The sequence below is a fragment of the Pezoporus occidentalis genome, unplaced genomic scaffold, assembly GCF_034315485.1.
Source record: "Pezoporus occidentalis ecotype Australia unplaced genomic scaffold, CSIRO_AGI_Poc_V1 ctg23, whole genome shotgun sequence".
NCBI lineage: Eukaryota > Metazoa > Chordata > Aves > Psittaciformes > Psittacidae > Pezoporus > Pezoporus occidentalis.
The window spans coordinates 1,649,615-1,662,935 of NW_026914180.1; the positions used below are offsets into that span (position 1 = coordinate 1,649,615).

A 13,321-nucleotide genomic window follows, 5' to 3' on the forward strand; every position below is an offset into this window, starting at 1 on the left:
AGTACTTAATGCAGAGATTCCTGCTACCATGTTCAGACCCATAACTGGGTGTTTTGCCAGTACCAAAACAGGATTTTCATTCTCCTAGCAACAGGCTAGGGCATCTTTGCCTGTTTACCACCTTAAAAGAGGCTTTTGTATTCTGCAAAATACTGCACCTATTCAAGGGCTGATATCAGCCTTTGTAGGATGTTCCTATGAATTTCCACCCATGCTGGATCCCTTAATTGCCATGAGTGGATTATCTTCACTTTGTCTGAACAAGAACATAGGTTTTCATGTTTCACTTCTTCTTGTCAAGTGATATCTGTACCTGAGACACCAACTCCACATCTTTTTCCCTAAATTCCTGTTTTCTAATAAAAAACTGAATCTAGTGGGTGAAAACTGGAAACCTAGAGGGAAATGGGGGAAGTTAAAAGATTTCTGTTATTCTCACAGCAGCCAATCAGCAGGATGTGTACTTTAGAAGGAAACCTTAACCATCACCGAATGCATGACCAGAAAAATATTGCTTTCAACTCAGGCTGTTGGGGTCAGGCTCTTCACACAGTGACTGAGGGGCAGCACCAAGATCTGGACCTGGAGTCTGGCTCTTTTCTGCTGACACAGACCTTAGAGCTAAAAGGCCTCAGTAAGTGGAAAATCAGGCATAAGAGACACATAAATGCACACACGGGACATTTTCTGCTCTGACTTACAGAATGGCATAGAGTTACTTTCCATACATAAGCACAAATAGGGAGTGGTATGGTAATATGAATGAGGCTAACCCAACAGGCTCAGGGTCACAAATGCGTTTCTCAGCCCCCCCTGAAGACCAGAAGAGGAGGGAAAGAAATTCCCTCTGCAGCTAATCTTACATTGCCTCCTGTTCCCTAGGTTTGTAAAATGAAGCAAAGCTCATTTCCCTCTGAACAGTACACATTTTAATGCCTCCTGCCTATCAGTCCTGAACATGGTTTGGATCTGGAAGATGTCCCCTCCACCTGAGCAACCCTCCAGCTCAACCAAATCCCTTACAGATCATTTCCCCTATTGCAGATCATGGTGACCAGAGTCATGGTAAATAACCCTGTTTCCGGTGGAAAGAGTAGACACTGAAGTCTGGCCTTATGAGTTTAAGCCCCAAAGCGAGGAATTTCAATATTCCTAACAGGAATATTGACAGGGGGAAAGCACACATGTACAGTGCTCTGTTTCTGCCTTGAACATGCCCAATGCTCTGTTTCTGCTGTGAACATGCCCAAGTGCTCTACATGATGATGCTGAACCAAACTGAAGCCACCATCCATGGAATACAGAGACAGCACCTTCTGCAATAGAGGGTGTGATTTACCATGATCTAGGCCAACAAAATAAAATCCATGGCTTTCCATGAGCTGCAACACAGCTTTCATAAGATGAGGTGCTAAACATCCTAATTTGCCCTGCGTTTTAGCATCAGTCTGAGGTTCATATTCACACAACAGTTCACCCTGCTCTAAACTACCCCAAAATTACTTACAGGGAAGTCTCAGTAGTCCCAAAAGCTGTGTCACGCCGTAGACAGCCCCAGTGGAAAATATATGTGAAACTCACAGCCGGACAGCCCTTAGTGTATCCTATGAGGAGCCCTGCTCCACTCCCACACCCTCGGTTCTGTTCACTGCCTCCCAGTGGTCTCTGACAGCTGGTTTTATCAGGGGGTGCTGGGCTATGTTGAGAGGATGAAGTACGTGGTCTATTTTTGGGAAGAGTGAAATTGCTCTTCCACCAGGCTGAGTCAATCATGAGCTTTAGCAATACTACACAGAGGCTGGGGAAGTCTAGGCGCCTGGCTTATTTTCAGAACTTATTCATTCAACGTACCTCTAGTACAGGACAGGGGACGCTTCAGGCAGTGGTGCAATGGGGAAGAGGCATTTCCCTGACTCACTGTCATGTCCTCGGGGTGTGACCTGCAAGCAAGGCTGCCTTTGCCTCTAAAGCTAAAGTTCTAAGGGAAAAGTTGGGCAGCTGTCAGGTATTAGCTACATTTTCTGGTTCCCTATTTCCTCATCAGTTCCAATATTTTAGAGCCAAGAATGGAAAAAAGATATGTTAGGAAAGTGATGGGTAGCGTGTATACCAAGATGGATGATTGAGTTATCTGCTTTATGATCAGATGGGAATCACCCCCATCCCTGCAGTCCCTCTGTTAGCAATGTGGTGCTGCAGGTAACTGTTCTGGGTGGTGTTTGGAGAGGGACAGCAATAAAACACTCAGCCCCAGAGGGTTCTCAGTGCTCTCAAAGCTCAGCTGAGCAGTGCATGCTATTGTTTCTATAAATGGTTGGTACAAAGCTGGGGCCCCTGCCTTAGCCATGCTGATGTACAAATACAGACATCACCAGTGGCTCTGGGGCTTATTTTAACAGTCTACACTTACTAGGCTGGGAGAGCTATATGGCTGAGGTACCCAGAAATGTTCTCTTGCTGGTTTGCTTTTCTGACACCTTTAGAGAGTGAATGTTTGAGTAAATCACCTCATGGCAATGAAAGGAGATATAGGTTTGGCTATGTGCATACCATAGGTCACCATCACCTGAGATAAAACACTCAGAGGTGCTTAGGATCAAATCCAGGGCAAGGGCCACAAAAGACCCATGCTTGGTCACACCCTGTTTGTACCTTCCCAGGCCGTGGGACTGCAGTGATGAAGGAGAGATGCACAGATGTGAGCTGTGCTGGACCAGAGGGTCTCGCAAAAATCCTATTTTATCTGTCAGTGTGGAACTTTCTTAGCTTTGCTGTGTCCCAACTGACAGAGATACAAAGTACTGGTAGTTCCCTAAGGTCTTTCAGCCTCTCTGCAATGTGTCTGTACAGTGTGCAGCACAGGGACATCTCTGTTACAGCCAAGCTCATTGGTCACATAAAGATCTCAGCAGCATTGTGCTGAGTAGATGAAGCATAACCCCGGTCCCCAAAGGTCCATGATCTTTGCTCCAATGGGCCAAGCGGCTCAGTGCTGCTGGTTTTACAGTTTGAGATTCTTAAGATTTTTTGGTTCCCTTCTCCTGAATGCCTTTTCCGGAGTTTTACAGGGATGTTTGGAGAAGCTGCTACCCATCTTGTTTCCCCATGGTACCAGTCCCTGGAGAGGATGCTACACACCAACCAGGCTGCAGTTCCGCATGTGACAAGTTTTCTTCACCAGCTTCACACCACATCACATTACGTCCAGCTCTAGATGACCATCTGCTTCCACAAGGTTCCTAGAAGGGCCTGACTCCTCTTTTCTATAGCCCAGTTTGGTTAAGCATCCTGCAAGGCTATGAATTACAAGTCCCTTGCTGCCTGCATTAAGCCTAGTGCCTAGGAAGGTCATCACCCCTCCCAGAGTGATCTCCATGTTCTTTTTTGCTTCTTTCAATGAATGAGGATTGAAGAAAAGAGTTAAATTAGAATGGGCTGAAATTTAACTATCTGGGGGTGGTGGGAAACACAGCCCACCCTTGTTACTGCTGGGTGCTGAGGAGAAGACCGTACATTGTAGGTGATGGCTGTGAGTGAGGCAGCACTAAGCAGCTGAGGAGCTGCAGACTGAGGTGGTCTGTGCTGAGTATATCCCATGATGTGAAGCCGCCAGTGAGGGATTTTGGTAGGAGGGTGATAGATGGGTCTTTGGTCGCCAGCCAGAGTCAGAGGGCTGGGCATGGCAGGGGCTGCCAGCAAAAGTGTGCCCATTCAGGTAGCATGAACTGGGTGATGGTGGTGTCAGCAAACACAGTGGCAGGCTGGGGACTGAGGTATCTTAGTTATTCCATATGGGTGGAGGGACACAAAGGCAGGAGGTGAAGGGCAGAGCATATCAGCTCAGTCAGCAGCTCATGGTGGGCATTCATGTGTGTCCTTGCAGCATGCATGTGCCCAGCAGGAACATGTATTTATGCATGTATGTATATAATGCATGTTATGTATGTAACTCTCTTCATCTGCAACATATATTTGCCTGTCTGTCTGTCTGTCTATCTGCAACATACAACGTATGTGTTCAGGGGTGGTGGTCTGTCTGCATGCATGGCTGGCTGTCCACATTCCTACTGTCTCTGTCTCCATCCTTAAGTGGAGGACCTGGTCTGCTGTGGGTTGTGACTTCAATCTGTGTCTCCCATCAGTGCCCTGTGAACTGCTCCTGCAAGCCTATAACACCTGAGCTACCTGACAGCTCTGCACAGCTCCCAAGAGAAGGGTTTTGCCCTTTTGTCTAAAAGACAGTGACTAATTAAAAAGCAGGAAATAGAAATAAAAAAAACTGTCAGTGGTGTACCGTGATTTTCTGAGAAGCGCTGAGAGTGTGACAGGGAGAGATCAGCAGCCTTTGACTAAGATGGGGTGGCTCTTGCTGGGAGCTGAGAGAAGAGGGTAGCAGCTGCTCAGGAGGGGATAGGCTCTAGGTTAAATTGAGGGAGAGTAGAGACTAGGGCTCACAGGAAAAGCCAGCTAGAAGGGACTATCCTGTTTTGATTGCTGCTGGCCAGCAGAGCTTTGCCAGGCATGAGCCGAAGCTAATTGCTCCCCTGCTCTCCATGACTGCTTGAGAACAGCTGCACACTCCCATGTCAGCCCTCCAAAAGGTGCCTGTGATCCCAGCATCCCTGACTGGCGGTCACAGGGGTTGGGAGAGGTGAAAGGGGAGCACCTGCTTCTCCCCCTTCTGTTTGTGATGTGAGGTGCTGTAGCCAGAGGGGCAGATGGATCTCATGGTTAAACACTCTAAGTTTCCCTCTAGGCTGAGTTGCAGAGGCACAAAGCACTTAGAGCTGGACAGGTTAGACACTTACAGAAGTCCCGACATTCAATTCCCACTTGTGCTCATGAAAGGCAACTGCTGAAAGGGAAATGAGCTTTTAAGGATTATTTTGGCTGCAGAAGCCTCTATCACTGCAAGTGCCAGAGCTGCCTTGAGCTCAGAGCTGTCTGTAGCATAAGCACAGCCTTTTATCTTAAATCAGCATTTTCCCGCTGCCTTTCAGATCTTTCCAGTTCATTGGTGATGTTCTCCAAACCCGTCTGCTGAACAAGGCGCTGAAGAAGGGGGGATGCTGGCTGAAAGGCCAAGGAGAGATGACTGAGAGGTGATAGCCTCGCTCCACTGATGGGGATGAGACCTGGTGTCCGGTGGGTGCTGCGCAGCTTCATCCTTTCAGAGACCGATTAGGGGACCGAAGTGGGACTGTTTCGTTGTCGCTAGATGGCACCGCACCCCCTTGCAGGAGAAAGAACGGGTGCTACAGCGAGCAGAGGAAAACATCCCCTACCAAGCAGACGTTTAACTGAGCTTGGGTCTCCCTGCACGCAGGATGGGGGAGCCCTCTCCTTCGCCTCCTCTCCTTGCTGTGAAAATTCCCAGCGGGTAGAGGTCGAAAGGAATACAAAATAGAAAGGGGGAGGAGGGAATTAAATGCCTTTTGGAGGCTGCCTGGGTGCTCTGCAATTTGCAGTCATGTCAGGCTCCTGTTTCATCTTTGCACTGCACTGAGGTAACATCCTTGTGTGCCCTTCACCTGAAAACACTGAATAAACGAGCTATATTAATACATACATGCACAAGCATATGTGTGTGTGTAGGTGGGGGGATGGCATGCCTGCATGCATGCTGCTCTTTTTCTTGGCTGTGATTTTACTCTCTTTGATTGCCAAAATTTATTTAGAAGTTGTTAATTTTTAAACCCAGAGTACTCAGGAGACTCTACCTGCAGCAAATTAACTGGTGCCTTCTCCTTTTTAATATTAAAGCACTCAAGCTTTCAACTATTTCCCTTCGGGAAAAAGGTTCCTTGATTTGCCATCTTCCTTCCTTTGAAATATTTTGCTCTACAGTGTAAGTAAGTCAGTGCTCAGTTTAATCTCATTAGTGTGAACTAGAGCCGCTTGGACCTCTTTAATTTGTGACTTGATAATGTCTTTGTTGGCAGCTTTCTCTGGATCATTTGATATTGTCAGCATGGCGGGGGATGTAGCCCCGCTGGTTTAGCTGCCTGGGAATGGGCTTATCTAAGGGATCTAGCAGCCTTCCTACTTCAGCAATGCTCAGGTCTCCAGCAGTGACTCAGAGGTGATGATGCCATGTCTGGGAAGAGGTACAACAACCAGTGCTTTGAATTCATGTGTAGTTATTCGGGTCTGAACTGTTGCATGGGCATGTGTTCGCTGGTAAGCCAAATATCAGTCAGTAGAGCTGCTTTGAACACTGCCAAGCTGTTATCCTCCGTATCACAGCATCCAACACCTGAGAACATGCTCTGTGCTTAACCTTATAACATTGTGTGGCTTCAAACTGTTCAAGACTGCCTTCCCCATCTCAGGTCACTGTATTGGGCAGGTGTCCCCTCATCAGCCTTGAGGAAGAGCTGTGGGTGATGGTGAGTAGACCAAGAAAAGTGAAGGTATAACCCAAGACACGTCTTGTCCCAGAAGAGATATGGGACAGCTGGTTCCTGGACTTTTTTAGGAAGCATTACAACTCCTGTCGCTGAGCAAATCCAGCACCTACATCAGAGGTAGCTGTCATACTCCCAGCTCCCTGGCTGCAATTGCCTCCCCAGAGGACACCACATCACACAAAACCTAGCCCTACCAAAAGAAGAGCCAACACGAAGTGTTTCCTATTACAAGGCCTTTGAGTCAGGGGCTGGAGAGTGGTGTAAGGCTCTAAAATAGATCATGATTCATCATTTGCCAGCCAGAGGAAAAGATGTTCCTCGCACTGTAAAAGGCACACTGCAGCTAATACTGTGATAGTGTCTAGCAAGATAGCATGGTAACTTCACGTGCTTTGACATCAAAATAATCACAGCAGTGCTGTGGAAACTTCAGCTTCTTCCTTTATCTGTGTGCTCATGTAAGACACTTCTTTCCCATGCAGTTAGGTAACTAAATACAGTGCCCCAAATCCAGGCAGCATGTGATTTATCTTTTTAAAATTATTTCCCTTCTTATGTAAGAGACAAGGAAGAGAACAAATCATAGATAGATGGAATATGGAGTCCCTGGATTCCTGATCCATGCCCAAAGAAGGCAGGAGGGCCCACTGGTCTCAAATCCAGTCATAGGATTTTTTTGAGAGCTGTTTCTTCCTGCTCCAAATCAAACAGCAAAGTTTGGTAAAATTCAACCCTTTCCCATGCAAAGCTTCAGCTTGGATCCCTTGCTCTTCACAGATACCTGTTGCCCTGAAATATCCTTTACCTGCTTTAGTCCCGATGATATCATATCATTAGGGATCACTAACATGCTGTTTCTTAAGCCAAGGATTACTGTGTCTAACACACCACTGCTGCCAAATTCAAAAGGAGCCCAGCCAAGACTCCTTAGCTTGGTACAAAGGAACCTCTCCTTTTTCCTTTTCTCAGGGCTGAGGTGCAGGGAGATGTTACTCATCCCAAACTAAACAGGGATGTGCTTTTGCCTTGGTATTTAATACCAGCTATTTTAAAATGCTGGGATAATAGCATAGGGAGAGTCAGCATGGCTCTGTGGACTCATCACTGGCCCAGATCCCAGCTGTGCTGGGATTTGCCAGCTCCATACAATGGGACTGATCAGGGCTGGAAGGCTGCAGTCGTGGGGTCATCTGCTTTCTGTGCTTCCTATCCTTGGCCACACTCCTGCATGGCCAGACCTTGCAGTACTCACACCATCCCCAGCCAGAATTGTCAGTCTCTGCTATGGGACTACATGGGAAATACAACTTTGCGCAAGGACCAAGTAAACTCTTCCCAGTTGCAACTACAGAGCTGGCAGTAGAATAGCAATGATGAGTGGTAACCAAAATAAATCCAACTCACAGCTTTTGCCTGTGGTCGAGTCATCAGCTGTATCCAGCACCGAGGAGATGATTGCCTGCTTGTGGCGGGACAGCTTCCCTTCCTGTGTGGGAATGACAATGGGGAAGCAGGTAAATGCCCATAAATAGAGAAGAACTGCACAAAGCCCCAGTGCAGGGAAGGCATCTTCACCAGAGGCCCTGAAGTTGCCTCCACATATTGTGTGTGTTTTGGACTTCTCTTCCTGTAGACCTGACCCAGCCTTGGGTTTGCCCTGTTCTCCCCAAGGACAGTGCTTCATCTGCTCCTCCTTGCCTCCACAGAAAGTCAGGCTTCCACAGAGCAGCCCGCATGCCCAAGGATTTGTGTCAGTGAATGATGAAGTACCGCCATGAAGCACAAGTATTTATAAGGATGACTCTGGACACCCAAATTAAATAAATGTCCAAGAGCTTCCTAAGAAGAACACCTACTAACCTTTGTGGTAGACTCTTTCCATTTGATGGTGACAGGACTCCTCTGTGCCTTCCTCTGGATGCTCTGAAGAGAGGAAGGGAAGGATGGGTCTTTATGGGCTTTGGTGTCCATGCTCGGGGATTGGATTGTTGTCAACACTCTGGCATCAGCCTCCCTCTGCCTCAAAATGCCATTGGGAGATGGTGTGTTCATTGAAGCAGAAGGTAAAGTCTTACACTGTGGAGTGGCTTTAGGAGTGTCAAAGATAGTCAGGAGTCCTTTGAGATTTCTTGTTGGGGCACTAATGTTACCGAAGGGAAGATCTTCCATGGACTTGCTTGAGCACACACCACTGGGATGGCTTTGAGAAAAGGCATAATTCTTCCCCATTGGACTGACATTAATTTGTGATAGATATCTTCTCTCCATGAGCTAAAAAACCCAAAACAAACATCAAAATAGACTCATTGCTAACTTCAATAATATAGCTTCTGAAATCTTTATTTCCCGCTTTCTATCCAAGCATTACATCTATTGACTTTTGGGGACCAAAGAGTGCCCCATCTCTTTCTGCTCTATGTTCTCTGGAGTAAATGTCAGGGACACATCTAAATTCCAGCCCTTTTTGAAGTGTGGAAGAAGTTTCTGTTATGCCTATTTCCAGTGCAGCCTCCTGATCTGTCCATGGTCATGCAGGGAAACCTTGGAGTAGTAAAAATATGACCAATGGTTATCTTCCCTCCTAGATCATTGTTTTTATCCCCATCTCCATCCTTTTCCTCTAGAAAATTATGTTTCCAAACAGTCAGGAAATTCCCCTCTCTGTAATTTCATAGGAAACCTCCAGTTTCTTAAAAAACTGGATTGAAAACATTTTTTTTCAGATTCTGTCTTTTTGTAATGAGGTGCAATTCAGCTTTCTCTGATCAGTGGGAATCAACCCTGTCTTCAGCAGAGAAACTGGATGAAGTCCAAGCATCTGGCTTCCAGTGTGTGATTTTATCTTCGTTATTCCAGGTTGTTAAAGGCCCTTATCACAAAGCAGGACCCATAGTGCAAACACAGAGCCAAGATCTGCATCTTCTACCAATGAGGCTGCAATCAAAATATGCTATAAAGGACACTGGTAGGGGGCAGATGCACCTTTGTCATAATGTGAGAACAGTACTCACAGCTTCTAGTTAAGGGGGAACTCAGTTTAAGATGTTGAAATGTAGACATTTAAATGCAGTTGTGAGAAAAATCTACTCATGAACTTGATGTCCCATTGCAGTCAAAAGCACAAAAGCACAAATTGCAGTCAAAAGCACAAAAGCACAAATTGCAGTCAAAAGCACAAAAAAAGTGATTTCTGCACTCTAGGGTAAGATAACAGAAATTACACTAAGTATCTATGTTCTTTGATAGATGGTTAGTGTCATTTGAGATACATGGAGTAACCTCGAAAACCTCCAGCTGCTGATGGAGGAGGGCAGAGATGCCTCAGTGTTATGTCTGTCAGCCCAGTGTGTTTGTCTGGGTGCCTTGATGACTTTGTGTGTCTTCGCCTCAGTCTGGATCCTTCCCTTGCTTTCTAACCAGTACTAAATCCTTTGCCAGGTCTTACACCTCTTGACGATCTTCCATTAGTGTCACTGCCTTCAATTTAATCACTCCAGAGCAATCTGAATGTTATATATGAAGCTTACTTCCCATCCTGCAGCATCTTATCTATGTCAGTCCATCTGGACATTCTAAAAAGGGGTTGAATATGACCTACCCTGAGATGTCCCCAGAACAGCATCAGATATTGAAAAAAAACATAGGTTTTTGACAAGAACTGGAGCATTATGTTGTTAGGACATGCTCTGCCCCACCTGCTTTGAGCCTCTGGCTCTCACCTTGGGATGGTTCTGCTTCAACATGTTGCTTTCACAGTCCAGGATGCTCTGGTACCTGCAGAGAAGACAGGAGATGTCACCTTATTCCCTTCTTAGCCTGAATGTATTTTTCCATATAGCAGACAGGCTCTTTCTACCTTCCCCTACTCTCTAGAAAATACCAAATCCAACAGACTTCAAATGCAACCTTGAAGAGTGAGACTATGTGAACCTTCCGACCCCCCAAGCAGATTGGGTTGAGGTCTAATGGGTTAGTTCATTTCAGTGCTGCTAGATCCAGCATGACCCCTCTCCTGCCAAGCTCCATGGAGACGTGTTCCCAGAGCACCCATCTCCCCACTGGTAGAGGATGTGCTGGGGGGGAGGGTGTATTGGCTGAACCTGGTGTATCATTGCAGTTTTCTGATACATGGCTTGCAGCTGGAGTCAGGCTTTCTAGAAGGTCAATGCATTGTTTATTCAGCTTTAACCTAATGTTAAGGGATTTATCAAGTCAGTATCTGACCTAATATAACACCAATGATGAGTGAGACCTTTGTAGAAGCCACCTTCCTCCTCTTCCTTGCTGTGGGAAGTGTCCTTTCAGCTTTCTGTAAAGACCCTGCCAGATAGATGACTATTTACAGTGAAAACTGGCCAAGTTTGGGATATTCAGAACTAAACTGTCCCAAAGGGAAGCTCAAGAGACTGTCTTGACAGCTGCTCTGTCACTCTTATGTTGAGGAAGATGTACTTCAGGTTCTGTTCCTAATCTTATTTGTCTCACTCTAGGCAATGCTGTGGTCTGATCTCAGTTATGGGCTGTAAACAAAAGAGAAATTAGCCCTTAAAGGGCTTGGGTTGAAATGTGTCTCTCCCTGGAGCATTTTGGTTAGAGACAGTTGAGAGAAACCAGGAGGGGATGAAATGCCCATAGCCCTCTTGTTTCCCTATTAACTTATCTCACCAGCATTTGCTTGTTTCCCTCGTGGCACCTTACAGACTATCAAGATTAAAAGTTTTAGTTATCTATCTGGGAATGCTCCTGTCATTAGGGTCAAGGGCAAATTCTTCCATGTCATTGTATTTGGGGAAGTTTGTTGAGTGCGTCTGGCTTTTAAATCAGGATTTGTCTTCCAAGACTTAGTAATGCATTGGTAATATATAATAGGTAAGAGCAGTTATGGCAGGAAAGTACTTGCCTCCATCTTCAGACCTGATGTGCTGGGACACTGTGCTTGGGAAAGACATTATCTGAGTGTGATTTGTTTTTCATGGAGATGGGAAAAAGAAAATCTATCCTGGAACCCCCGAGATCTAAGGTGAGCTGCAACCATAGACAAACCACCTACCTGGCAACCAGTTCAGAAACAGACACAGATTTTCTCAGCACAACTGCTCTGTGCTCTGGATTGCTCCTTGGAGAATGGCACAGAAAAGGCAAGGACTGAGCTGGCCTCAGCTTCTCAGCTTTTTCCATGTTCTCTGTCTGCTGGCATCGAAGCGAGAGAGCAAAGGTTATGGTGCTGGATGTGAAGATCCAGGGAAAAGAGGCCAACAATTATTGCATTCATCTCCACCCACGGGACTGGTGCATCAGTAAAAGGCTGTGGAACAAATGGTGTCTTCACTGATACATCTGCAAACCTCATCATGTAAAATCATTTTTGAAAAAATAAAACAGGGTTAAAGAAGACACAATTTAAATTAAACTACCCCTAATAGAGGGAACGGGTCTTTTCCACCTTTGCCTACCACATTTTTTGTTCTTTTAGATTGCTCAGTTCATCTCTGTAACAGGGAGGGAATAAAAACCAGATGAACTTGAGCTTTAAATAGCTTAAAAATGATTTGATGAAAATTTTGTATGTGTGTCATTGGTTAAAATTTTCTTCTGTTTCCAATGTTGCACAGACCCAAACCAGATCTGAATTCAGGCAGTAACTGGAGAATTAAGCACCTCTTGGGCTCTTCTGCCAAAAATGTTCTTGTTTTCCAGCCTTCAGAAATGTGTAGCGTAAGTCTCAGGCATTGGATTTGCAATGACTGATCTGACACTTGGAAGTACATTAGGTCATCTGGGGTTCATTTTCTGAACTAAGACAGAGCTCTAGGGACCTATAAGTTATATGTAATTGCTCTTTAATTACTGACACAGACATTTGAACTACAGGATTGTTAGATACTTGTACTTAAGATTTTGAAAGTACTTCTTTTAAAAGCCATGTTGCTTTCAAAATATGTTTCATAAGCAACTTCTATTGCACTGGCCTGACTATTTGGCCTCCACCTGTCCACCCATCCACTTCCAGATGGAGTCAGGAGGGGCAGATTTTCTGGGAGATATGGGTGTCATACAGCAATTTGTGAATCGCTGCCTCCACTCCCATGCCTTTAAGAGTGCTGAAATTAAGACAAGAGGGAAGGAGACATATTTGTCACTAGTTGCTTTAGAAATTCCCTTTATTTTGTTTTCCAGGTCACTTCCCATGATGTTTGAGAAGAAAAAGATTTGTTAGATCACAAGCTCCCACCTCCCACAGTCCAGGGGTTGCTTCCCATTTTTTGCTGTGGTGTCTAACATTAAACAATTCCAGGTGAAAAGTCCTCGAGGGATATAGTTTGTGGCAGAACGAGCCTGTTACAAGGGAACCGTTCCTTGATTTTCCATTTATATCCCCCTTTTTCCTTAAATACAGTACAGGCAGTTGATGGAAATGCTCTTGTCAGCCCACCCTGAAAAGTTCCCACAATCAACACAGCATCCCCCAGTTGCTAAGGATTTTTATGGTATTAATTCATTCCATCTTCTGTGATCTGGGAGGGTTTTTATGTAAAATCACTTACATGCTAGAGTGCTTTCCTCCACCCGAGATCTGCCATTTGATAGTCTCCTTGGGGCTCTTCAGTACCACGCTTCTGACGCCTTCCTCTTCCCCTTCTTTACAGCACAGGAGGCAAAGTCCCTTGGCAAAGCTGCAATTAAATATTAAAAGCTGATGTGCAAATGGGGATGGTGTGTGAGAGAGAGAGCTGGCACTGAAGAGCGGAGGAGATAAAGCCTCCTCCCTGCTCCTGTCAGCCATTACTGAGGTCTCATTCTCCCCTATAAAGACACTGGGTAGGTTCAGATCCCAGCTGGGGCACCGACAGCCATCTAGACCCACAGCTAGATCCTGATTAAGGTGGAAATTTGCTGGAATCCAACTCCAT

General features: G+C 45.6%; 1 protein-coding gene across 1 annotated transcript in view; it reads right to left on the reverse strand.

The window, feature by feature from the left end:
- Positions 1-13,064, reverse strand: part of XIRP1 (xin actin binding repeat containing 1) — a 33,939-nt gene extending 20,875 nt beyond the window's left edge. The window contains exons 1-5 of the mRNA XM_062621382.1: positions 12,956-13,064; positions 11,461-11,597; positions 10,130-10,184; positions 8,271-8,681; positions 7,815-7,896 (exon numbers count right to left, since the gene is read on the reverse strand). Coding sequence (XP_062477366.1) covers positions 7,815-7,896; positions 8,271-8,681; positions 10,130-10,184; positions 11,461-11,588 — 676 coding nt within the window. The 5' untranslated portion in view covers positions 11,589-11,597; positions 12,956-13,064. The remainder of the gene's footprint in view (positions 1-7,814; positions 7,897-8,270; positions 8,682-10,129; positions 10,185-11,460; positions 11,598-12,955) is intronic.
- Positions 13,065-13,321: the final 257 nt, after the last annotated feature.